General features: G+C 46.4%; 1 protein-coding gene and 1 long non-coding RNA gene across 55 annotated transcripts in view; one reads left to right on the top strand and one right to left on the bottom strand.

Moving 5' to 3' along the window:
- Nucleotides 1-5,953, bottom strand: part of EMSY (EMSY transcriptional repressor, BRCA2 interacting) — an 87,947-nt gene extending 81,994 nt beyond the window's left edge. For all 50 annotated transcript variants that reach the window (XM_005667141.4, XM_084975282.1, XM_005667144.4 and 47 more), the window contains exons 1-2: nt 5,843-5,953; nt 4,020-4,128 (exon numbers count right to left, since the gene is read on the bottom strand). In XM_005667141.4, coding sequence (XP_005667198.1) covers nt 4,020-4,089 — 70 coding nt within the window. In that variant the 5' untranslated portion in view covers nt 4,090-4,128; nt 5,843-5,953. The remainder of the gene's footprint in view (nt 1-4,019; nt 4,129-5,842) is intronic.
- Nucleotides 5,954-6,284: 331 nt separating this feature from the next.
- LOC102163793 (uncharacterized) overlaps nt 6,285-26,112 on the top strand; it is a 34,503-nt gene continuing 14,675 nt past the window's right edge. For all 5 annotated transcript variants that reach the window (XR_014814757.1, XR_014814754.1, XR_014814753.1 and 2 more), the window contains exons 1-2: nt 6,285-6,680; nt 17,233-17,432. This is a non-coding gene — a long non-coding RNA (uncharacterized LOC102163793). The remainder of the gene's footprint in view (nt 6,681-17,232; nt 17,433-26,112) is intronic.

The following is a 26,112-nucleotide window of genomic DNA, read 5'->3' as shown; positions in this document are numbered from 1 at the left end:
AAATGTTTATCCCCCATTTATGGTATATTTTATTCAACAAATCAGTATTGAGTCCTATTATGTATATCAGACAGTATGTTAAATCCCAGCCTTAAGAAGTTAACTCTAGAAAAAAGCTACAGTAAAACAAGTTATCACACAATTCGGATACACTGTACAATAAGTAGTAAAGGCAGAGAGGAAAAACGCATCATCTAGTCTAGAAGCATAACCTTTCCTGAGGAAGAGAACTGAGCTCTAGACAGGCAGGGTGGGGGCTGGGGTGGGGGAAGCGAATGTGCAAAAGGAACAAAGAGCTACAAGAGCAGATAATGTTTCATAGAGACCTTAAACTTCCAGTAAGAGTGACTATTTTGAGAATTTTACAGTAGAGAAAGTAAAATACCATCTAAACTTGGTGAGTCCCTAAGTCAAACCAAACTTCTAAGTGAACACCACTACTATAAGGAACCAGGAGGTATCTTTATACGAACAAAACAAAGTGCCTATCTTCAAGGTGACTAACATCCAACGAGGATAAAAATGGAAAAGCAGTTTGGGGTCAGACTAAGAGAAGCCATTTCCAGTTGACGAATGTTTTGATAGGACTCAGTGACTGATGAAACATGAAGGGAACGGCAGAAGGAAAGGAATCAGGTTTTTCAGTTTCCAAGATATTTAGGAGAATGTCAATACCATAAAAAGAAATGGAGAGGTCAGAGAGAGAAAATTTGAGGAAAAAGTTCACTTTGGGCCTGTGGAATTTATGGTGACCAAGACACTATTTCAAGAAAGTGAAATTAGGGAGTTCCCCTCGTGGCTCAGTGGTAACAAATCCAACTAGTACCCATGAGGATGTGGGTTTGATCCCTGGCCTCGCTCAGCGGGTTAAGGATCTGCCATTGCCTTGAGCTGTGGTGTAGGCCAAACGGCAGCGGCTCTGATTCAACCCCTAGCCTAGGAACTGCCAGATGCCAAAGATGTGGCCCTAAAAAGCAAAACGAAACAAACAAACAAAATGACATTAAAGAAATATGACAAAGATTTTTGACATCTCAAGTTTTGTTCCAAGTCTAACTAAAAAGTCACGCACAAAAAGTAAGAGGTAGCAACCTCCCACAAAACTGGAACTCAGAACACAGTTATCATGGATAGCTTACACAATCCAAGGCATTTATTTCCTCCCCTTCACTCAATGAGAAATTCACTCATTGTAAAAGAACTTTTACTACCTTCCCAATCTCATTCACATTTGCAGATTTTCATTTTGATGAGTATCCTAAAATTCTGACATCAAATTTAGTTGAATTTCTGGTACTATTTTTGGTAGCACTCTTTTACATATTCTATTCTATTCTATAACTCCATACTTATACACAGAAGTATAACAATTAACACATGCAAATACCACAGAAAACAAAAGATTTGCCAAACTCTTTTATAAAGCCCTAAACCCATCCCATTTAAACAAACCAGCCATTCAATTATACTACAGCTCATAAAGCTCCATGTCAGAGTTATAGCTCAGGAATGGTAATAAAAAAAAAAAAAAAAAAATAGGGCAGGGGAAAGGCAGGCTAGAAGGAAAAAAGCATTTAGCTATTACGGGTATGTTCGGAGTGTCATAAAGAAAATCTCCATTCCAATTTCTTTATATTTAAGTAAAATCTAAATCTTTAGCCTCTTACATGGCAAATTATTTATAAACATTTAAAAAAATTTTAAAGCTAATTCTTAAAATCTCTTAAGCCAATTCTTAAATATAGTACCTTCTCTAAATTTTGGACCTAGAGCTAGTGTTTGAAAGCAATTCAAAGGTTTCACTGTTATGATAATGAGCCAACGGGTGGGGAGGAAGTCTTTCTGCAAATCACTATCAAGGCTCACCTCCCAAAAGAAGGGTCATTAAAGATGACATTACCCTGTAGGAAGGCTGTTTTCTTTTGTACAGAAGCAGCTCTCCAGGAACATTACTCATGCAACTCTGACTAAAATTAAGGATAGATTTAAACTTAAAGGTTACAATTTTATATTTAAACATATCTCTTGATTCAAGGCCCCCAGAACCCAGAAACTCTAAAGTAATCAGCTGCAGTTGTGATCTGTTCCTCTATTTCAGCTATGAAATAAACATAAGACCAACTTTATAACTGGTAGCTAGCAAGTTACAACAACTACATATAAGCGCATTTTAAAAAATCCTTGAATAGCACTAAAAGTTTGGATATAAGGTTAAAGAAAAAATGCATAATAAAGGAATAATTGACCAACTACCCCCCCCAAAAAAACCCCTCTCTAGACATGCTAAAATATAAAGCTAACAAGTAGTTTAAAGTATAGATATCCTCATAGCAGCCTAAGGAGAAATAAAAAGGGCAAAAGTTACCAGCAAGCAGGGCCAGAGTAGCTATGATTCAGATTTATTCATAGAAATTCCCAACAAAGACTTCCTGTGAAGATTCATCTACAAATAAATGTCTGAATGCAACTGCTTTAAAAGGCTACATATACTCATATCAGGCACTGTGATAGGCCCTTTTTATATACACTTAATGCACATAACAAACTTTCGAGGCAGATATTACTATCCTTCATTGACGAAAGTGCCAACAGATTAAAGGGGATTAAACAACTTGCCCTTGGATCATGTGGGTCATTAGTAACAGGACCAAGACCCCACGTCTGTCTGAATTAAAGGTCCACATTTGCCCCTTCAAAATCATAGTTATCTAAATAATTCATACCCACTGCCAAAACATTTAATGTTCTTTTCCAAATTACTTTTTCACTTACTGAGCCCTACCATGTGCTGGCCTGAAATTACAGTGGAAAATAAGACAAAAAGGTCCTTCTTGGACCTTACAGTCTAAGGCTGCATTGTTTTTATTTCTTTTCGTGTGTGTATGTGTGTGTGTGTGTTTGTTTTTTCTTTTTTTTTTTGTCTTTTCCAGGGCAGAACCCGAAGCATATGGAGGTTCCCAGGCTAGAGGTCTGATTGGAGCTGCAGCCGCCGGCCTACACCACAGCCACAGCAACGCCAGATCCAAGCCGCATCTGCGACCTACACCGCAGCTCACAACAATGCCAGATCCTTAACCCATTGATTGAGGCCAGGGATCAAACCAGCAACCTCATGGTTCCTAGTCAGATTCGTTAACCACTGAGCCACAACGGGAACTCTGCGTGTGTGTTTTTAGGGCCTCACTTGCAACATGTGGAAGTTCCCAGGCTAGGAGTCAAGTCAGAGTTGTAGCCACCTGCCTACATCACTAGTAAGTCTACGTTTCTTAACAAAGAACTCTCATTTGAACCACAGAATACCAAAACGATATAACTTTTTTCCTCAATTTTCTCCGAAAATACATAACATATCATTCTAGATGCATGAAGAAAAGTTAGTTCATTACATACAATGGATGCTTTAGCATTAAGGCTTAATTCTCTCCCTAAACGCTAGTTAAGTAAGGCTGCTTTAAAGGAAAAGAAGTACTAAATAATTCATTACAAGCATAAAAGGTGTTTTATTACTGACAGTAAAATATAATTTGGGAAAGTCAGAATAGCTTGTTAATTTAAAATTTAGAAACAGGATATAACGCACACATACATTCATGAAGGTTAAAAGTACGTCAAAGTGAGGCTGGAATCCTATTCCCTGAGTTGAAAGCCTGATGTTATGACTTACTCTCAGAATTTCTTTGGACTCAAAACTGTAAAATGGGGACAAAAAAAGAAAAAATCCTATCTTTTTGGTTTGAGTGAGGATTAAATGAGATGCTGAAGGCAAAGGACTCAGGACAGCCCAGCAGCCTCAAGGACACTCAACTGCTATTACGATGATGATGAGGATTCATGCATCTACTGTATACAAGGCACTATGCTGGGCAATGGGGAAGTAACAATGAAGTAAGACAAGAACTATACCTCCAAAGCATTTCTAACACAGCATGAAACATGACATCCACACAGGCAGCCATGACCCAGACTGATAGGGAAAAGGACCACAGGATGGCAGAAAACAGCGAAAATGAAAATCATACCCAATTTTCGAAGAATCCTTTTGCATTCATCCCTGCTGAGATCCAAAAGTGTTGGCCACACAACAGGCATTGTTGCTTCTTTTTGGTAGCCCCAAAGAGCTTGTCTTCCCTAGCAAAACAAAACCAAAAATTCGAATTATGAAAGTATATGCAAAAGGCCACTCAACCTGGAGATCTACACACTAAGAAGCAAAACCAGTAAGAATAGCTCACAATCCTATTTCACCACCGCCCTTTCCAACTTCTGACAAATGAAGAATTTAACCACCTGGGAGCTCACTATTCCAGCCTATCACTCTAGGTTCTAGTTCAAGTTTTCAGTTTACCGGCTGTGTGGTCCTGGGTAAATTGGCCTATCTGATGATTAAGTTTTCACATCTGCAAAACTGAGGTTTTACCACTTAGTTTATAATGAATATTAAAGACCAGTGTATGTGAAGGTCTTATCCTAGTGTCTAGCTCATTATTTAATAAATAGGTGCCACTACTTTTGTAATCTTGGGCAAGTCACTTCTGCAGGCATTCTCACTGAATTACATGATAAAAAAATATGTCAAGTTCCTAGGATGTTAAGCGGGTTATTGGAACTTAATAAAGTATTTTCTCAAATCCTAACAATGAAAGATGAATTTACACCCCGCAAGCTTAAAAAAAAAAAAAGAAAGAAAGAAAGAAAGAAAAAGAAAAAAAACCATTTACCAAACATTTAGATGTCAGGAACTTGGCACTGGGAATTCCTTGGTCTAGAGAAAAAGACAACAGCGCTGGGCGCTTGCATAATACCTGCTTAGCATACGGTAGATCCGCGATAAATATTTGTTAAACAAATAAATGAATGATTGAGAACAGCGAGTAACCTGAATGAATGAATGCATGCATGCATGCATGCCTGAGCGAGCTCACTACCTATTCTAGGAGTCAAGCACCGACCCGAAATAACTGCTACATCCCGTTCCTGGCGCTGGGGCTGCAACTCCAACTCCATGCCTGGAGTTGAACCCCCTCCCCCTACTTCCCATAGTCCTCTGAGCTGAGAACCAACCCAGGGCAAGGAGAACAGGACTGCGCGCCCCAGTCGGCAGAATGACATAAAGAAAAGGGGTGGGGAGGAGGAAGAAGGGGCAGAGCCAAAGGAATCCGCTCCCTCCACAAGCCAGTCCCCGCCTCCCGACAGGATCTTGGAGGCGGCCGGCGACCGCCGGAATCAAGCACCACGTCACGGCATCCCGACGCGTCCCCGCCGGCGGACCCCACCGCGGGGCCGGACCGCACTGGAGACCTGGGCAGAGGTTCCCGGAGCGGGCTCCGGGAACCCGAATCCTATCTAATCCTTCCCCTTACTCAAGTGTCAAGGAGGCAAGCCCGCCCCGCCCCCTCCCCAAACACGCACTCACTCCCGCAGCACCACAACAAGAGCAGCCCGCCCACCCTCCTCACCGATGCCGCTCAGTACCCACTTCAATGTCAAGCTTGCGACCCAAGTCCTCGCAGGACCAGTAGCCGGAGGCAGGGGCCCCGGGAGGCATCAGCGCCTCGCTCCCTCCTCAGCACAGAGGACAACGGAAAGAAACAGTGGACGCTCGGACAGCCAGGCAGACGACCGAGACTTACCGGGAGGCTCCCAGAGCTGGACCCCCGCAATCCCAGCACCAGGCGTGCCAGAGCCCCCCTCAGCCCACCTCGGGGAGCCCCACGATCCCGTTAGGAGACAACGGAGGATGGGACTGGCCACCCCAAGCCGGGCTCCGACTGCTTGGTCCGGCGCTCCTCCAGACTGGCTACCCTGCCAGCTCTTCCCAGCGCCCTGTCTGAGAGTCACTCACCTGCCCGGCCTTTCTGGGCTCATCTAAAAGGCTCCTCCGCCAAAACTAGGGGACACCAGGAATTGGGTTTGTTTGCGGTGCCTCAGAAGGGGCAAGATGGCGACAGGTATCAGGGCGCAGGCGCAGCGGCGCGCTGCCAGTCGGGAGGTGTAGTTTGCCTTTCCCGCCTTTCGGAGAACGGACACCAGAAGGCCTCCATTCTCCTCGTCCCTCTTTTCCTCCAGGTTTTGAAAGGAAAGGAGAGACCTCGCAGGGAGTGCTGGGAGTTGTGGTCCGAGGCCAAACGCCCTCCTCTTTCGCTCTCAGAGTGCAGTCGCACGCGCAAGGAAGGCTGGGATTGTAGTTTCCCTGGCGTCTTCTCCAACCCCTCCTCGCCGCTTCTCGCGCCTCTCCTCCGCTGCGATCTCTGAGCCAATGGGCTACGCTCTCCGCTACGTGTGGCGTCACACGTACCGGTCAAGATGGCGTCGGCGGATGGAGCTGAGGTTTTCCCGCGACCTTTACCCTGGTGGGGGGGTGTTAGGGGCAGTGGGAAAGCAGCTTCGTGCCGGTATGGCCGTATAGGGTTAGGATCGGATTCCTCAGCGGCTTGGGAGCAATTCTAAGCGGCTTCCGGGCCCGCCAGCCGCAGCTGGAGGAGAGAGAATCCACGCTACGAGACGTGTCACCGTGGACAACGCAGTGGCGCGGACCCGATCTGGAGGGGGCGCGGAATTGCAAGTGGAGGAGGACAATTCGAGCGTTCTCGACTTCGGGTTTCAACCCGTGTCCAGTGGGAATGCTAGTGCTCTGTCAGAGGCAAGAAGGCAAAGGCATTTGTTTGAGGCTCTGCGGCGTGGTAGGTTCACTCTTGAGCCTTTGTTCTTATTTAACTACAGAACAAGTGTGTGAAGAGGGTATTGTCGCTCCTATTTTACAGATAAAAAAAAGGGTCCAGTATATAGTTAATGGCTGCCAAAGATCGAAGCCAGTGCCTGCTATTGTTGAAGGTCCATTCGAGTGTTGTGACTGCCCGCCCTTGTAATTTTGTACATAACATCGAATCTGATTTTTCTAAAAAAATGTTCAAGTGGGAAGGAGTGTTTTCTTGTAAAATATTGGGTTAATATTATCCTATGGGGATGTTGTGAGGTACAGCGTAGGAGAAAATTGTTTTTCAATTTTGGACCACTGTACAAACGTGAGACTGTACTTGAATGGAGATGTAAATTACGAAGAGAAAATAAATAACAGCATTTGTGTGCTATTTGCTCATTAGCTAAAAATCTTTTCTGAGGCCCAGGAAAGTGGTTATTGTTAAGAACTTTTGGAAAGATGGTGAATGAAACTTTAATATAGTTTAACATACGTTGTTTGAGGTGAGGCTCATAGTATCTTAGTGAGGCAGGTATAATTCAGAGTACCCCCTACTATGAATGCGAAAAACACAGATAGTCAAGAATTCACCAAATTTCACAAAGCTGGGAATTGAAGAGAATTGGGCTTTATAATCCCCGGTCTTCTGACTTCAAGTGTCTTCCTCTAAGACGAATGTCAGGGTGACAGGTAGTGGAGTAGAAATGGAAAGACAGGCTGCTTTCCAAAGATAAAACTGACCCTGACCATAATAAGTAGTGTGTGAGCCAAGAAGTATTATAGCTTATTCTTGGGCTTGCTAAATGCCAAGTACTCTTTTAAGCATTTCAAGTATTAATTCATTCCATCCTTAAAACAACTTTATGAGGGAGAAACTAGGTTCTCTAATTACAAATGAGGAAACTGAGGTATAGAAAGGAGGTTAAAAAGCTTGCCCGAAGCTACCCATTATAAGTAAGTTGTAAACCTGGGATTTAAACCAAAGCAGTTTGGCTCTAGAGTCTGCTCTAGATTTGTGGTTCTCAAAACTTCAAAGAACCAGCTGCGTGTTTTGTGAAAGTACACATCTCGGGGAGTTCAGTGGGTTGAGGATCTGGCATTGTCACTGCTGTGGCACAGATTCGACCCAGGAAGTTCTGCGGACCACGAGTGTGGCCAAAAAAAATAAAACAAGGGACACCTTTTGATTGAGTAGGGCCTAAGGTCCTGTATTTCTAACAGACCCTCAAGTGAACATGCTCTGGCATCAACTGCTGCCTCTAATCTACCTCACAGCCTCCCTTTCCTTGTAACCATATTTGTCTTTTGCAGCCAGAAACTGTCTTTCCCAGGCTGCCTCTGACTTTCCATATTCCCAAACGTTTCCACCATTAAATTTTCTTATTTAAGGATCAGACTCAAACCTTACCCTCAAGCATATTATCCTGCCCCACCTTTCCTTCTAGGATGAGACAAGTATTCTTGCCACTGCTCCTATACCACTTAACTGTACATCTTATTACAGAACTCAGAACATTTGAGTTATGGTCATTTGTTTGAAAATCTTTCTTTCTTTCCTTTTTTTTTTTTTTTTTTTTTTCTTTTTTGTCTATTTAGGCCTGCACCTGAAGCATATGGAGGTTCCCAGGCTAGGGGTCGAATCAGAGCTGTAGCTGCCGGCCTACACCACAGCCACAGCAATGCCAGGCCCGAGCCCCGTCTGCAACCTACACCACGGCTCACGGCAATGCTGAATCCTTAACCCACTGAGCAAGGCGAGGGATCAAACCTGTGTCCTCATGGATACTGGTCAGATATGTTTCTGCTGAGCCACGACAGGAACTCTCTGCAAATCTTTCTGACCGGAAAGTGAGCTCCGTAAGGAGAGAAGCCAGGTCTGCGTACTCTTGTGCCTAGCACTTAAGAATAAAAGCTAATACTTACCTAGGGCTTTCTCTGTTCCAGATGCTATTACATAAACTTATTTAATCTCCACAATAGCTTGATGAGGCACATCATTACCTCTATTTTATGAATGAAGAAACTAAGGCATAGAGATGTCAAAGGAGTTTGCCCAAAGTGACAAGCTTGTAAGTCTAGCAGGACCACGATTTCAAGCGAAGGTACTTTGACTCCAGGAAATGTATAGTTAAAAAAAAAGAAAAGAAAAAAAAATGAGATCCACCTTCCATGTACTTCCAAAGAGGAAAAACTAAGACATAGTATTTTGCTCAGCAAGAGTGTAACTACCTGTGGTCTGGGAAAATGTGTTAGAGTATAATACCCATCCCAGACTTTATTCTTTTATTCACTTTCTTGGAACAAACCTCTTCAAGATTCCTGCCATCCACCATTCTTATCTTGAAGAACTATATTGGAGAAGGTGGATTTCACCATTAACGAAAAAGACCTCTTAAGCTTCTATGGTAGCAAATCGAAATGGATAAGACCGTAAGAGATTCATTTGCTTAAAAAACAAAAAACAAAAACACAAAAACAAAACTGAGGTCCAGAGAAGCTAAATGAGTTAACCAAAATCATACAGGAATTTCATGGCAGGACTGGGACCAGAAACCAGCCCTTTTGACACAGCGTGCTACTCTTTCCACTACACCATGCTTAGATTCTTGCTCTCAGAAAGTTTTGTTATCAAACTAGTAATAGCCAAGATGTATGCTAAAAAGGGGAATAGCAAGACCAAACAAACAAACAAACAACAACAACAACAAAAATATATATATATATATATATACAAGTAGAACTTCAAATAGTAGATCAAAATAAGTGGATTTGGGGGCGAGAAAAGAAAGAAGGAAAGTGAACTGGAGATAACTGGCAATTACATATCCAGGCTCAATGGAGGATCAGAAGCGCATTGAACAATGTAGAACAGGTTAAAAAGGTAGAAGATCTGGCCACTGCCTTTTGAGTGCCTCCGTTCCTCTCTCCTACTGTCCATTCAGTTCTGTAGTCCCTACTTACTAAGGGGCTGACCGCTTATCTTCATAGGCTGCTGATGAGGCCTCATCACCTGTGTGTAACTGACCTTCTTACCAACCCTCTTTCTCTAAAGGGACCTCTCTGTACTCCTTGCCTTGCCGGTACATCTACCATACTGCCACTGCTGTCAGTGAGTTTTCTAAATTTCAAAGCCTATGTCAAAAAAAGCGGGGGGGGGGGCCTGGGACAGTTTCCATTGTGGCTCAGCAGAAACCAACAGACTAGTATCCATGAGGACGCAGATTCAATCCTCATGGATGCTTTTGGGGTAAGGATCCATCTTTGCTGCAAGCTGTGGTGTAGGTCGCAGATTTGGCTCGGATCCCATGTTGCTGCAGCTATGGTGTAGGCTGGCAGCTGCAGCTCCAATTCAACCCCTAGCCTGGGAACTTCCATATGCCGCAAGTGAGACCCTAAAAAGGAAAAAGAAAAAAAAGCATCTGCCCCCTGCCTAAAACTTGGGAGGCTCCCAGATACTAACAGAATAAAATTCCAGCTTTTTAATAAGCAAACCCATGTTAATTCAAAGAAACGTCCTTCCACATCTAACCTGCTCCTGGAGCACTGCTGTCACCTCTTAATCTTGTAAAATCCAGGGTTTCCCTTAAGTTCATGGCTTCCCTTGAAGTTCTTTCAAATGGAGTTCTTTCTTCTCCCCCCCCATCTTCAATATTCTGAACCAGAAGTAGAGGCTGGCACTCTCCTGACTTGTCACTACTATCTGTATTAAAGCTTTCACCGTCAAGCCATGTAGACTCCATTCCACCCTCATTCCATCACTCCAGGGAAGAAAGGATCTTAAAGAGAAGACTTTGAATTTTTTTTATTAAAGTATAGTTGAGGGAGTTCCCGTTGTGGTTCAGTGGATGACGAATCAGACTGAGAACCGTGAGGTTTCAGGCCCGATCCCTGGCCTGGATCAGTGGGTTAAGGATCCCGCGTTGCTGTGGCTGTGGTGTAGGCCAGCAGCTGTAGCTCCAATTCGACCCCTGGCCTGGGAACCTCCACATGCCGCAGGTGTGGCCCTAAAAAGACAAACAAACAAAAAAAAAAACAGTATAGTTGATTCACAATATTGTTCCAATTTCTGTACAGCAAAGGGACCCAGTCACATATATATATATGTACATTCCTTTCCTTGTGTCATCTTCCATCATGCTCTGTCCCAAGAAGAAGATTTTTAATAGTCTGCTGTCATCAGCTTAGGTTGCCCCATTGTTTTCTTGGCCTGTGTACCCCCCGGAAAGGTATAAAAACCTTTCCCCAGAATTGCCCTTCATCCACACATGTCTGTGACCACATCCTGTCCTTTGTTTTCCAGAACTGTTCCACCTCTGAGATCAGTAGCCAAGGGATTTCACATGCGAAAAAAATTTTCTTTTCCTGCAGAACTGCTTTATCCTCACCAGACCTGCTCTTCAACCTCCGTGAAATCCGCTGTTAACAGTCTCCTGGTTCTACATCAGTGCCCTCCGGTTTTGCTTCCCCCCCTTTCTACCCCGGACTCCGTGGTGATTTATTTTTTTTTAAGTTTATTTTATTTTGTTTGCATCTTAGGGCTGCACCCGAGGCATTTGAAGGCTCCCAGGCTAGGGGTCAAATCTGAGCTACAGCTGCCGGCCTACACCCCAGCTCCCAACAACACCGGATCCTCAAACCACTGAGCGAGGCCAGGGATCGAACCCACATCCTCATGGATCCCAGCTGGGTTCGTTAACCACTGAGCCACGATGGGAACTCTTCCGCGATGATTTCTTGCAGACTCATTCTCATCAGCACCTTCAGGTCCCTTCAGCCGTCTCTGTCCTTCCACACAGACCCTAAAACAGCCCCCAACCGTAGATCCGTCTCTTCCTTATATTCCTCCCCATGATGATACGTCCTTTAACTATTAGTGCATAATACATTATCCCCAACCTTCGTGACTTAAAACAACTACATATTTTAATTTCACCGTTTTTGCAGTTTCTATGGGAATCAGGAGTGGCTTAGGTGGTTGGCTTGGGCTCTAAGCGGCTGCAGTCATCTGAAGGCTGACTGGGGCTGGAGGATCAGCTTCCAAGGTAGGTGGGTCACTCACACTGGCAAGTCAGTGAGGCAGGAGGTCACATATGGACTTTCTTATGAGGCTATAGGAGCATCCTTGTGACATGGTAGCTGGCTCAAACAGTTTATTTTGCTCACAAATCTCCAGTTTGGGGAGGGTTTAGTGGGCACAGCTCATCTCTACTCCTCGGGACATGACTTGGAGCACCTTGAAGTCTAGGACCTGCAATCATCTGAGGGCTCATTCATTCAGATGATTAGCAATGGGTGTTGATTGTTGCCTGGAATCTTTGCTGGGATTATCAGTGAGAACGTCTTCATGTGGCATCTCCATGTGGCCAGATTCCTAGGGGGAGGGACTGGAGAGAAAGAAACAAGAGGAAACTATCATTTTTTTTTAAGTTCTTCTCTTTCTTTCTTTCTTTCTTTTATTTTTTGGCTGTACCTGCAGCATGCAGGTTCCTGGGCCAGGAGTCGAATCTGAGCCATAGTATCCGTGACCTACACCACAGCCGTGGCAATGCTGGATCCTTTACCCGCTGCACCAGTGGGTAAAGGATTGAACCCACGGGGGTTGAACCTGTGCCACCACAAACAAACGCCAAATCATTAACCTGCTGTGTCGCATTGGGAATGCCTAAGAAGTTTTTGTTTGGGGGTTTTGTGAGAGGGGGGGTGGCCACGCCCACAGCATGTGGAAGTTTCCAGGCCAGAAACAAACCCTGCCAAAGCAGTGACCCCAGACACTGCAGTGACAACACTGGATCCTTAACCTACTTTGCTACAGTGAGAACTCTTTTTTTTTTTTTTTTTTTGGCTTTTTAGGGCCACACCTGCGGCATATGGAAGTTCCCAGGCTAGAGGTCCAATCGGAGCTATAGCCACTGGCCTACACCACAGACACAGCAAAGCGGGATCCGAGCTACATCTGTGACCACCACAGCTCACAGCAACGCCAGATTCCTAACCCACTGAGCGAGTCCAGGAATTGAACCTGTGTCCTCATGGATGCTAGTCAGATTCGTTTCCGCTGAGCCATGGTGGGAACTCCCTGCAGTGGGAACTCTTGAAACTATATCATTTTAATGATGAAGCTATGGAAGTCAGCATTATTTCTGCCATACTCTTTATTGGAACAGTCAAGCCCACCCAGGTTTAAGGGGAAGGGACATAGATTCCTTTCTTTAGGGAAGAGTAGGGTTCTGAAAGAACGTGTGGAAGCAGCAATATTGCTACGGCCATTTTCAGGAAATGTGCTCTCTCTACAACAAATTGTATGCCTCTCACGTGCCAAACACACTCATCCCTTCCCCCCAGAACCCAGAGTCTTCTCATTACGACAGCAGGCCTGGCTGCTCAGAGGCTAGGAGGTTGCCGTCATACTGTGAAGTTCCACGTATGTAGAGTTCAGAAGCCACCAAATATTATCTATTAGTTGTAGAAGTCTGAAAAGTAAATACCTCTAGGGGAGCAGCTGCTTGAATGGAACATGTAGGAAGCTATAACCGTTCTATAGCTTGGTCTGGGTAGGGAGTATATGAGTCTCTACACACATAAAAGTTTACCAAGCTGTACAAGTACAACTGTGTCCTTTAACCTCCAGGAATATGCTTTTGATAAGTGGAAGAAGCATGTACGTGCAAACTGGTTTTTAAATAATAGTAATAATGAAAGAAAACATGCCAAAACAATAACATATTAGGGTGGTAGCACCATAAGTGATTCTTTTTCCTTTACTATACTTTCCACGTTTTCCTTTCAGTGTTTACATTATTGTTATGATTTAATGTATTTAGTAAAACTCCTTCACATCTTACTGAGACTATGCCATTCTCTGAAGTATAGAGAGAAGCTGCAATAAAGAAACCGCTGCCATCAGTTGCCCAGTGATTCTGGTTAAGGTCATAGATCCTTAGAGTTAGAAGAAACCTCAGAGATACTCGCTTTAATCCCCTGTTTTACAGAAAAGGCGCCTGAGACACAGGTCAGTGAAATAACCTGTACAAAATCGTACAGGAACCAGAGAGCAGGTTTCTTGATTTTCAGGCTAACATTTCCTACACCGATTGAACCAATCATTTAAGATCTGGATTTTGCCGACTAGGAACCATGAGGTTGCGGGTTCGATCCCTGCCCTTGCTCAGTGGGTTAACGATCCGGCATTGCCGTGAGCTGTGGTGTAGGTCGCACATGCGGCTCGGATCCCGCGTTGCTGTGGCTCTGGCGTAGGCCGGTGGCTACAGCTCCGATTAGACCCCTAGCCTGGGAACCTCCATATGCCACGGGAGCGGCCCAATAAAAAAAAAAAAAAAAAAAAAAAAAAAGATCTGGATTTTGGTGAGAGTGTCTGCTTTCCTAAAAACCCATCCTCAAGTTCAAGGTGATATCCAGCCTTCCACTGCTAATTCAGATTAAAGCAGTTATCTTGTCTGTTGGGAAAGTGATGTTCTTTAAAAAAAAATGCTAAGGAGTTCCCGTGGCGCAGTGGGTCAAGGATCCAGCATTGCTGCAGCTGTGGCAGAACAATGAATATTAAAAACTAACCTCATAGCCCTTTAAATCCTTCCCTTTCCCATCCTGGTAAGCAACTTAGTGAATAAATGCAAAGGACTAAATGAAATGGGCCAACGTTTATTTCTTTTGGGTATCAGCTTATCCGTTCAATGAATGGCAGCCCTGAATATATGAAAATGAATAAGGTACAACCATCATCCTCCTGGAGCTCTTGGTTGAGTGGGAAAGGCGGACACCTGTAGGTGGCTCCATATACCGTAGGGGAGCGAGAAGACAGAAGGTTCACAAAGGTGTTTAAGAAGTGATATGGGATCAAGGATAAAAGGATTATTTCCGTCACAGAAAGCTTCTTAACAGAGGCAGCATTTGGACCGGGCCTTACAGGTTAACAGGGTTTTACCAGGCAGAGAAGTAAGGAGAGGATAATAAGGATGTCTCAGCAGAGGAAATAGGAAAGAAGGCATGGAAGCATAAAAGGACACGTAGAAGCCGGAGTTCCCGTTGTGGCACAGTGGTTAATGAATCCGACTAGGAACCATGAGGTTTCGGGTTCGACTCCTGGCCTTGCTCAGTGGGTTAAGGATTTGGTGTTGCCGTGAGCTGTGGTGGAGGTCACAGATGGAGCTCGGATCCCGTGTTGTTGTGGCTGTGGTGTAGGCCGGTGGCTGCAGCTCCGATTAAACCCCTAGCCTGGGAACTTCCATATGTCCCGGGAGTGGCCCTAGAAATGGCAAAAAGACAAAAAAAAAAAGGACACGTAGAAGCGAAATGAGGGATACCGGGCTCTTGGTGGTCCTCCCCCAGGAGGACTTGTCAGAGCAACTGGGGGAGTTCTATCAAATTTCAGAAGGTCGTGAGGTACACCCTTAGCTCAAAACCTTGGGTGGCCTCTGAGGTCTCGTCTATCCCCTTAATAATTACCACAGTACCCACGAGAGAGCTCCATACCTAGTAACACAATTACTGCCATTTAATCCGCGCTGGAACCCATGTGGCAAAAATATTGTCTGCGCTCTGGCTGGTGATTTGACACTGATTAATGACCTGAGCGTTAGGAAGCCACAGGGAATTACAAATGAAAATCGAAATAAAGACATACTCTCACCCATTCCGTTTTCCCTCGTTCATTCTTGAAAAAGAAAAAAGAAGGTTAGGTTCACCCGAGGGCTAAGGTGCCTCAGGTGAGGCGCTGATGGTGATCAGTAATTATCCGAGGTGAGAGCCAAGATATTTCATAAAGCTGGAAGCAATAACCCCGTCGGAAATGGAGCGCCGTGACCGTGGGGGAGGGGAGAAGAATCCAAACATCACATCCAACTTGTCTTCACCTCAGAGAGTTTCCAGCTGTTTATGACGTCCTGCTACGATTTGCCAGAGATGAAACGCCTTTTGTTTTTAAACGCTGCTCCAGCCAGCGGAGTGAAGGGCTTGGAGCCGTATTCTCTTTCAAAAGGTGTTGAGCCCTTGCGAAGTCTGCAGAGAAAATGGTAGAAGGTGTCTGCTTTCTCGTCGGTTCCAGTGAAGGTTTTTCCCCTCGTAAACCTGGGATGGATCACTCTTTTCGAAGGGAGCCAGTGGAAGACCAGGTCAGGTCTCTCATGGGTTGAAAGGGCACTTGTTGAGATGCTGTGGGCTTTAAACCTGTCACGTCGAGGTCAGCAGTGCAAATCCAAGCCTTGCTCGAGGCAGAGGTAATAAAAGAACACACGCTTTTGGAGAGCCTGGGAATAAATGTGTTGAGAAATCATTGTGGAAAGGAAATGGTGCAAATAATGCTTGTATGAGTGGGCATTCTCATGTACACACCCATACACACACACACACACACACACACACACACACACACACACACTCTGAGCTGAAGTATACAAGGCAGTCAGGGGTGGTAGCAGTTATCTCACCAGCTTCGCAGGTGTTTGAGTTCTGAATCCCCAGCACTGTTGAGTGAATTACTGAAGGGTGTGTTGAAGGTGAGAAAACAGGGGTGTGGACATGTGGCCGTGTCTTCCCGCAGTCACCCCGGACTGCCTAAGGTCCCCCAGGCAGGCCTTACACCTGCATGCTCTGCCCTGGGGCTGTTCTCCTTCCATTCTTCCTCTGCCTGGAATGCTTTCACCTCCTCCATCCACTCTGTGGCCTTTAGAAGCCTATCAACATCCTTCTTCACCTTTTTTTTTTTTTTTTTTTTTTTTGTCTTTTTAGGGCTGTACCCACAGCCTATGGAGGTTCCCAGGCCAGGGGTCTAATCAGAGCTGTAGCCGCTGGCCTACACCACAGCCACAGAGACAGAGGGTCCTTACCCCACTGAGCAAGGCCAGGGATCCAACCCACGTCCTCATGGATGCTAGTCGGGTTCGCTAACCGCTGAGCCACCACAGGAACTCCGAAATCCTCCTTAATCTTTATAGTCCATCTCAAATGTCTCTTGAACATAATTCTCCAGGCACAGATAGGAGCAGAGCATGTTTTTGGAAGTCAGGAAAAATTGGGTTTGAATCCAGCTCTACCTCTTTCAAGTTCTTAAACAAGTTCCCTCGCTTTTTGGTGCCTCTGTTTCCTCCGGATGGGTTTGGGGGAAGATTTAAAGCGATCGCATTTGTCCGGCGCCTGGCTCAGTGACCAGCGCAGGAGACATTGTCAGTAACTGAGCCCTCGTTGCCTTCCTCCCTGTACGCAGCTCAGTGCTTTCAAAGTGTTAGGTCCCTCTGCCTCTGTGTGCTTTAACGTTCCCACCAGACTTCTTCCCCAATCCCCCCACAACCCCTGGCTCCCTCATCAAGTATAATTGCTCCCTCCTCTGTTCCATGGTGCTTTGTTTATGCCTGTTTTCTAGCACTCAGAACCAGCGGACTTGGGCTGTAACTCATTGTATTTCCCTCCCCCTTTGGCCGAAAATGCCTCAAGAGCAGCATCAGCAACTACCTGGGGGACTCGCTTACGACAGACATTCCATAAATGGTTGTCTAATTGAAACAACATTTAACCTTGCTTTCCAGGAGGCAAAGTGAGCATGCCCGCACGTCTTCTCCCGACCCGTGCTGAACAGTCTAAGTAGCAAGGAAGAAATTCCCCTGCAATGAAGCAGGTTCAGCGTTGATTGCTGTCCGTCCAGCCCAAGTGAACAAAGCTTCCTCTTCCAGATGTCTTTGTTTCTCTCCTCCCCAACTCAGCCCAGCCAGAGGAGCATCCCATAAGGGTAACTCAATATATATATAATTTTTTTTTTTTTTTGCCGATCTGATTAGAGTGTGAAATACTTTCTTTGGAGAACATGCACAAGAATGAGGTTTTTCTCTGTATTTTGGAAAGGGGAGAAAGTGAGAGAGAAAGAGGAACATTGAAGCCAGAGGAAAATCTGTCCTAGCCAGGAGAGAAACACGTGTGGCCAACACAACAAATACTGTCCTAGGTCAAAACTGCAGAGCCTGACCCATAAAGGACTCCATACATTTTGCATTGATCTTAGGAAAGGAATGAAACAGAAGCAAAAGCAAACAACAAGCAAAATCTCTTCCCCCGGAGTTCCTGTTGTGGCACAGTACAAACAAATCCGAATAGGAACCATGAGGTTGCAGGTTCAATCCCTGACCTTGCTCAGTGGGTTAAGGATCTGGCATTGTCATGAGCTGTGGTGTAGGCTTCAGACTCAGCTCGGATCCTGTGTTGCTGTGGCTGTGGTGTAGGCTGGCAGCTGCAGCTCCAATTCGACCCCTAGCCTGGGAACTTCCATATGCCACGAGTGTGGCCCTAAACAGCAAAAAAAAAAAAAAAAAAAAAAAAACTGCCAAAACAAACAAAAAACCAAAAACCTCTTCCCCAGAAGCTATTTTTTGCAATGAGAGCTATACCAACGAACTGGAAGCAACGTAAAAATTCAATCCAATTCAGTGCACATTTACTGAGTTACTAAGTGCAGGGGCATTGGAGTTATGGAGATATTGATAAAGACAGACTTTTAACCTTAGTCTGTTCTTCTCTCCACTCAATTATTTTCATCCTTGGGAAAAACTCAGTATTTCCATCATTGTTCAACTAAGGAAGCAGAACTACTGAGAATGACGGAATAAGGGATTTGTTTTAGAAATTGGAACTTACACAGTCGAGGGAGGAGCTGGGGCAGGGCAGCTCTGAAAGCGGAGGGGGCGGGGATCCGTGAAGTCCCAAACCAGTCCCTCCCAGAAGAAGCCAACCACACCCCGCTGCCCAATGGGGCTGTGATAGGGGAGCTGATCGAGAGGGCTAAGGGGGAGCCCTGTGGGTGCACAGCCATGGTCTGGAGCGGGCTCGGAGCTACCACTGGCCAGCAGGGTCAGCTGTCACGAGAGCAGGGTGTGGAGTGGAGGAGAGTGACAACAAGCTGGAAGCTGCTGGCCCTTCCGCATCTGCTGTGGCTGTAACTGACCCCCGTGACTCCAGAGAGCAGTGGCCACTGATTCATTTCTGCTTCCCGAATCTCAAGCAACTCTCCTTTTTAAATTGAATTTAACCTAGAACCATGCTGTTGCAGCTTAACCAAGCTGACACATTAATTTCCTCCATCACCCCAGAGTCATTTCTGTCTTCTGCCAGTTTCCTGCAATGGCCAAGAGGTAGGCTTTTAAGTATCACAGGCCTGGATTCTAGTCCTCCCTAGCTGTGTGACCACAGGTACATTCCATTTCGGGACCTTAGTGCATCAGGAGCCCCTGCTCTGTGCTCCCATAGCCCCCTGCGCTTCTCTCTGTAGTAGCATTTACTTCATTTTCTGTCGCTGTCTATTTAGGCATCCATTTCCTCCACCAGACCACAGGCTCAAGCACAGGGATCATATCTGATTCTGCTCTACAGTTATGGTACTGACGGGGCCTGGCACCGCATAGAGGGTCAACAGATGCTTGTTGAGAATGAAGCCTTGAAACGGAGAAGAGAAACTCATCAGACTATCTCAGGCTAATGGCAGAGCCCAGCACAAAGATGTCAAGGCAGCGAGGCCCTTTGCTGTCCCTGTCACACTCTTCGCACTCTGTCCAAACAGGCTCCAGACACCCTTATTTCAACGAGGGTATCTTAAACGAGTCCACTTCCCAGCCTGTTTTAATCATCCTGATTCCTGGCTCCGGGGCTTGCCTTCTCTTTATCACCTACCATCACCTCTTGATATATTACTTGAAGTGGTCAAGCCTGTGGCTCTCTCTCTTGCTTGAAATTTTTTTTATTTTTATTATTTTATTTTATTTTTGCTTTTTAGGGCCACACCCGTGGCACATGGAGCGTCCCAGGCTAGGAGTCGAATTAAAGCTTCAGCTGCCGGCCTAGGCCCCAGCCACAGCAGTGCGGGATCCAAGCCATGTCTTCGACCTATGCCACAGCTCATGGCAACACCAGATCCTTAACCCACTGAGTGAGGCCAGCGATCAAACCCGCAACCTCATGGTTCCTAGTTGGATTCGTTTCTGCTGCACCATGACAGGAACTCCAAATTTTTTTTCTTTTAAATGACTGTACCTATGGTATATGCAAGTTCCTGGGCCAGGGATTGAACCTAAGCCAGAGCTGCGCCCTACACCTCAGCTGCAGCAAGACTGGATCCTTTACCCACTGTGCCAGGCTGGGGATCAAGCCCATAGCTCTGCAGCTCCCCCAGCTGCTGCAGTCTTCTTAACCCACTGTACCACAGGGGGAACTGCTTAAGCTATTTCTACTTTCTTGGCGTATTTCTCACTTGTATACCTAGATTCTCAGGTCAGAGATGGAAAATTCTTGCCCTCAGGGAGTTCTCAGGCTGGCCAGCAGCACATTTAAGGAAACCAGCAATTCCAGGACAGAAATTGGTGGTCAAAGGTCTGCTTGAGGTATGCACAGGGTACTGTGGGAGCAGGTGACTGGGGGAGGGGAAAAATGAATCTTGCAAAGAGAAAGGTAGCTGTCAGAGGGAACTATAGTTTGATCTAGGTCTTGAGAAATGGCTTAAGAGATTCCCAGGCAGAGAAAGGGAGGGCTTACAACTGAAACCAGCTTTGCAGAGGTGCAAAAAGGGAGGGAGCAAAGTCTGGGGGCTGCAGGAGGGCTGGTGTAGTGAGAAGAGCTTGGAAGCACGGTTGGGAAGTGGAGGGAAATGAGCCAACATTTTAAAAATTGGGCGGAGTTCCCGCCATGGCACAGAAGAAACAAATCCAACTAGGAACCACGAGGTTGCGGGTTTGACCCCTGGCCTCACTCAATGGGTTAAGGATCTGGTGTTGCCGTGAACTGTGGTGTGGGTCACAGACGCGGCTCGGATCTGGCATTGCTGTGGCTGCGGTGTAGGCCGGCAGCTGCAGCTCCAATCAGACCCCTAGCCTGGGAACCTCCATATGCCGCGGGTGCAGCCCCCAAAACACTAAAGACAAAAACATAAAAAATAAAAATAAGATGAAATAAAATAAAATTGGGCAACATCCCATAAAATTCTGGATCCCCAGCTTCTGTTGAACTATCAGAACACCTGGCCACACCAGGCTGTCATTCGCACACGAGCCCGGTGTTGTGTGTCCTTCTTAGATGCCAGAGGTGTCCTAGAACTTGCTCGTGTCCACCTCGCCCTTTGTCATCCCTCTGGCACTCTTGGTTTTCGTTAAGGAAAGAAACAGTCCTGAGCAGTCCTGTCTCTGTGCAAATGGGGAAGTGGGGGGTTAGACCAGGCATTCCAAAAAAATGGGGGCTCACATGTCTGTTTGTGGAAGTGAAGAGACGATGTCTTGGAGAACTGTCTCTTAAACCCAGGCCCCTTGCTCTATAAAGAGTGATGACTTCATGGGGCCGCCCGACGGTTCATAAAACCCTGCAATGTTCACAGGCCATCAAGAAGGAATGCGACAGGCGTGCTGGTCTTAAAAAGGTGTAGGAGACATGTGCGTGTCTGGCCAGGGCTTGTCGAAGAGAAGCCAGCACGGCCTCTCAGAGCCTCAAATAGGTGATGAATCAAGTAGGGAGAAATCGAGAGGGCTCAGAAAAGAGCTCGTCCATGGCCCGAAGGCAGCTCATGGCAGGAGTTCTCTGCAGCCAGTGACAGCGTGGAGGAAATGCAGCGTGACACCCCCCCCCCCCCCCGCCCCCGCACCGCTTCCAGATTCAGAGCCAGAAGACAAGCTGTTCCCAGGAATCATGCAGCACTGGCCCAGCTTCTCGCTAAGAGGGTTACTGTATCCTTCTGAAACCCCTTGTGGTCCTCACATCCTGGGACTGACTGCACTGCACCTTCCAAGTACTATCTAAGGCCTCCAGGCTTCCCAGCGCCGGGGACTCCTGCTCGGAGCTCCTCGCAGCTGGCGGAGGGGCTGCCGCGAGCTCCTTAGGGCCCCTTGTCTTCAGTGATAATTCTCCGCAGCTTGGCTCTGGCTGTCTTACCTCCTCCCCCTGTGTAACTGAGCCTCTGGCTCTGTCAACACCTCTGCTGCGTGCACCATGACATGTGTGAGCCTTGAGCCGGGCAGGAACCCTCGGAGTGAGGTGTGAGTTTCTCCCGAGGCCATCAAAGCCGCCTTTCTGCAGCATGCGAGACACTTTGGGCTCTGCTGGCCAGAAAGCCGAGCCTTCACGAGGGAAGGGAGAAGGGATCCTTCAATCTTCAGACTGATCTTCCCGGGCCCCATCTTTCCCCACATTAACTCTGCTTGTACCGGCTGAATTAACATACCCTAAAGCACAATGCTAAGCAGGTTCTGTTTCTGATCAAAAGCCTCCACTGTCCTCATTTCCTACCAAATGCAAGCCAAGTCAGCTGCCCTGGCATGCTGGAACTTTCTCAGGATGATCCCACATGCTTTTCTGGGCTTCTCTCCTGCTGTAAACACCAAGCACTCCAGCCGGAATGACGCTTCCCAGTCTCTGCAGACATGGCGCTGTCTTGCCTCAGTTCTCCTCCTGCTTTCTTCCTGCCCATTTCTACCTGTCTAAAGCCCCCTCATTCTGCAAACCTAACCTCGAAGCCACCTTCAGTGTCCCTGATGGCTCCAGTCACATGTCACCCCTTCTTGCTTGAGGCGCCTGTCCTGTTAAACCGTGGGCATAGTCTCCTTATTTTAATTACATGGCCCTTTGCCCCAACCTTCTTGGTAGACTGAGCTTAGACAATAGGGGCCATGTACATCCTGTGTCACTATGCCACGGCCAGGATCCGGGGTTGCCGGCAGCTGCAGCTCTGATTCGACCCCTAAACTGGGAACCTCCATATGCCGTGGGTGTGGCCCTAAAAAAACAAAAGACAAAAAAAAAAAAAAAGACAAAGAAATACTTATATCACTTGATTGTTTTCCTCCTTCCCATCATATTATTTGGGTAGATTTTAAAAAGAGCCTTGTTGGTACCTCTCAGATAATCCTAGATTCTTCAGCAAAGAAATGGATCTTAGCTGTTATTTTGTCTAATCCTGCATTTGATAAAAGGAACCTCTTCCTGACACCCCTGCTTCTCTGTTAGGGGATAATGCAACATAATTTCCTCTTGGGGCCTTTGGAAAGTAATTAGGTCCATCCAAGTAAAACTAAATACCTGGAGCAAGAGAGCAATTTTATATACAAAAGCTTTAGAGTTCATCCAGTTGTGTCTCCTTGGAAGCCAGGCTGTCCCTTCAAGCAGGTGTTCTCCGGCTGCAGTGGCAGGAAGGGCCCAGTCTGCTGGTAACAGGACTCAGAGCAAGCCGACTCAGGTGTCTGGGTCCCTTTCAGTTGCAACTATCCCGCCTTGCACCCCGTGGCTGCCCCTCCTCTTCCTCCTCCTCCTGGGGGCCATCATATCTTAGCTCCCACTTATCAAGTTTCTGAATATTTCATCCCAGAAATTGGAGGCAACGGAATGTGGAAGAGCAGGTCACGGTCTTTGAAGGCAGTTAAACGGGGTTCGGTTTTCATTTTCTTGCTTAGTGTGATGTAGTTAAGAACTCTGGCTCTGGAGCTGGGCAGAGCTAGGTTCCAGTACTGCTCTACCATTTCCTATCTCTGTGACTAAGGACAAATTACTCTGAGCCTTCATTTTCTAATATGTAAAATAGGGACAATAACACCACCCTCATTGCTTGTTGGTGACCAATGATAAAATACATGGGTATCAGCTAGAATGGCTTTGGCCGCAAGTAACAAATAAAAACTCAAAGTGGCTGAAGCAAGTAGGAAAATGTATCTCACAGAACAAGCCGTCTACAAGTAGGCAAGTTACAGGATTGGTTAATTCACCCAAGACTCAGATTTGTTCCATCTTTATGCTCTTCCCACCTCAGCTTGTAGGCTTTCCTAGGTTGGCTGTCCTCATGATGATAAGATGACTGCCACAGTCCGACCATCACGTCCTGATGCTACAAAAGCAGAAGAGGGTTATCACTTTTGTGTTTCTTTAAGAGTAAGGAAACCTCTCCCTGGTATTAGCACAGAACCCATCTCTCCCCCCTCAAAGTCTTTATAGATGCGACTTCCTCATTGAAGCTCCCTCTCGCATCTTTGGTTCGAGCTGGGTTGAAAGCCTGCCTTTAGTCCAGTTACTGACACAATAGGATCACCATGCTTGACCAGTCATACCGGAGATAGCATCTCCTTTCCTTGGGGTTGGCTATCTGAACAAAACTAGGATTCTGTGAGCAGAGAAGACGGATGGGATGGTTGTTATGGGGGCAGCCAACAGTGTCTGTTACAGCCTAGAATCTGACACAGAGTAAGCATTAAATATATGTTAGCTGTTGTTGTTATTAACTCCTATTAGCTGCGTGAACAGTTCCTGTCTAACGTTCTATAGTTATGATTGTGCGTATTGGTTTTGCCAAACCTAATCCTCAGGGGGCACTTACCTGTGCCCAGTTGTCCTTCCTCTGTGTCAGGAGACCCTGTTAAGCCCACTGCCCTGGTGCTCTTGCCTCTAGAGGGCGCTGGAGGCTTCCCCGACTCAAGAGTTTGAGAGCCTAAGACCAAAAACCCAGCCACCACCAAGAGCTCTCACTTCTTGGCCTTTGAGTCCTCAACTGAGGAGGGGAGCTTGATGGGCAGGAACCAGCTTTGTCACAGCACCTAGGACTAAAGCTTTGTCAGATCCAGGTTCCCATCCTAGCTTGACCACTTAACAGCAATGTGACCTCGGGCAAAGCTCTTTATTTCTCTCTAAGTGTCATTTTCCTGGCCTATAGCGTTATAGAATATAGTGCCCATTCATAGCATTATGGTAAAGATTATATTAGATGGTGGTGATACATAAAGCTTTTCAACTTGAGGGAGGCTTAACACACGGTGCCCATGTTCTTATAAGAACTCAATAACCATTTGCTGATTGATTGTAGAAGGTGAATTTGTGCACATAGGCTCTTGAAGACAGGGATAATTAACCTAAGTCTAATGCTTACCCTTTTTTCTTTTTTAGGGCTGTACCCACAGCATATGGAAGTTCCCAGGCTAGGGGTCGAATCGGAGCTACAGCTGCTGGCCTACACCACAGCCACAGCAAGGCCAGATCTGAGCTGCATCTTCAACCTACACCACAGCTCACGGCAATGCCAGATCCTTAACCCACTGAGCGAGGCCAGGGATCAAACCCGCAACCTCATGATTCCTAGTCGGATTCGTTTCCCCTGTGCCATGATGGGAACTCCCCTAATGCTTATATTTTTATGAAAACTAAATTTTCCTAGTAGAGGTAGACATGAGCCTTAGCCTTATTTTTACACACGATGATACTGAGGCTCAGAGAATAAGAAAGTCTGGTTCACTCAGCAAGTTAATGGCAGAGCAGGGATTTGGACCCATGTAACGCTGATGCCAAAACACCATACTTTTCCCCTGACCTATCTTGCCCTCTTAACCTGGTCATTTAATCTGCCCATTCAACCTCCTCAGTGGCCACACCTTCCACGTCCCTCCTCACAGAAGTCTCTCGAGCCCCTGAGTTCCTAGAGCCCTTGCTCGAACCTTTCATCAGTTCACACTTACGAGCACATCCAATGAGCCAGGCCTTAAAGCTGGGCTCGCCCTTGACCCTTCTCTCTCCCTCCACTCCTCATGTCTAATAGGTTACTAAGATCTGCCATTTCTGTCTTTTTATTTTTGCTTTTTAGGGCCGTACTCTCGGCATATGGAAGTTCTCAGGCAAGGGGTTGAATGAGAACTGTAGCTTCCAGCCTACACCATAGCCACAGCAATGCAGGATCCAAGCCACATCTGCAAGCTACACCACAGCTCATGACAACCCTGGATCCCTAACCCACTGAGCGAGGCCAGGGATCAAACCTGCATCCTCGTGGATACTAGTCAGGTTCATTACTGCTGAGCCACAGCAGGAACTCCATTTCTGCTTTTTAAATAACCCTGAAGTTGTTACGTGCGTCTCTCTCCCCACTGCTACCACCATGTTTCAAGCCTCCAACAGCCATCCGTCCGTGTTGCAGCCTGGTACTGCAGCAGCCCTTCTGGTCTCCCTGCCCCCATGCATTCTCCAGAGTGATATTTCCAACAGGGGAAGCCGACCATGTGAGTCCTACACCTAAAACTCCTTCAGAGCACGTGGACGCCTCATCTTCTGTCACTTTCCCTTCACATTCTGGATGCTGGTCTCTTGGAATGAGCTGCCATCCCTGAAGAGACACCCTGCCTCTCCCCTCCAAGCCTTTGCATGTGCTGCTTCCTCTGCCAGGATCAATGCCAGCCCTCCTCCCAGGCTTGCCCAGAAAACCCCTCCTCATCCTTCAGGAAAGCACCCCCTCTTTCTCCGCCTCCAACCCACAGCTCAAGCGATCTCGAAGCAACTTGCACTTCCTTCTCTCATGGCACTGACCTCCCTGGATTGTAACTGCCTTTCTCTTGTCCATCTTTACCACTAGATTGTAAGGTCATGAGTTGAGGGCAGGGTCCCCAACCTATTCATTGCTCTACCCTCGGATAAGTCAT

This window comes from Sus scrofa, chromosome 9 (assembly GCF_054392235.1).
Source record: "Sus scrofa isolate SSC_HxYL_T2T_F1_AM1 chromosome 9, Sscrofa_HxYL_maternal_Yorkshire_Landrace_v2.0, whole genome shotgun sequence".
In the NCBI taxonomy this organism is placed as follows: domain Eukaryota; kingdom Metazoa; phylum Chordata; class Mammalia; order Artiodactyla; family Suidae; genus Sus; species Sus scrofa.
This window is presented reverse-complemented; position numbering and strand designations above follow the sequence as displayed.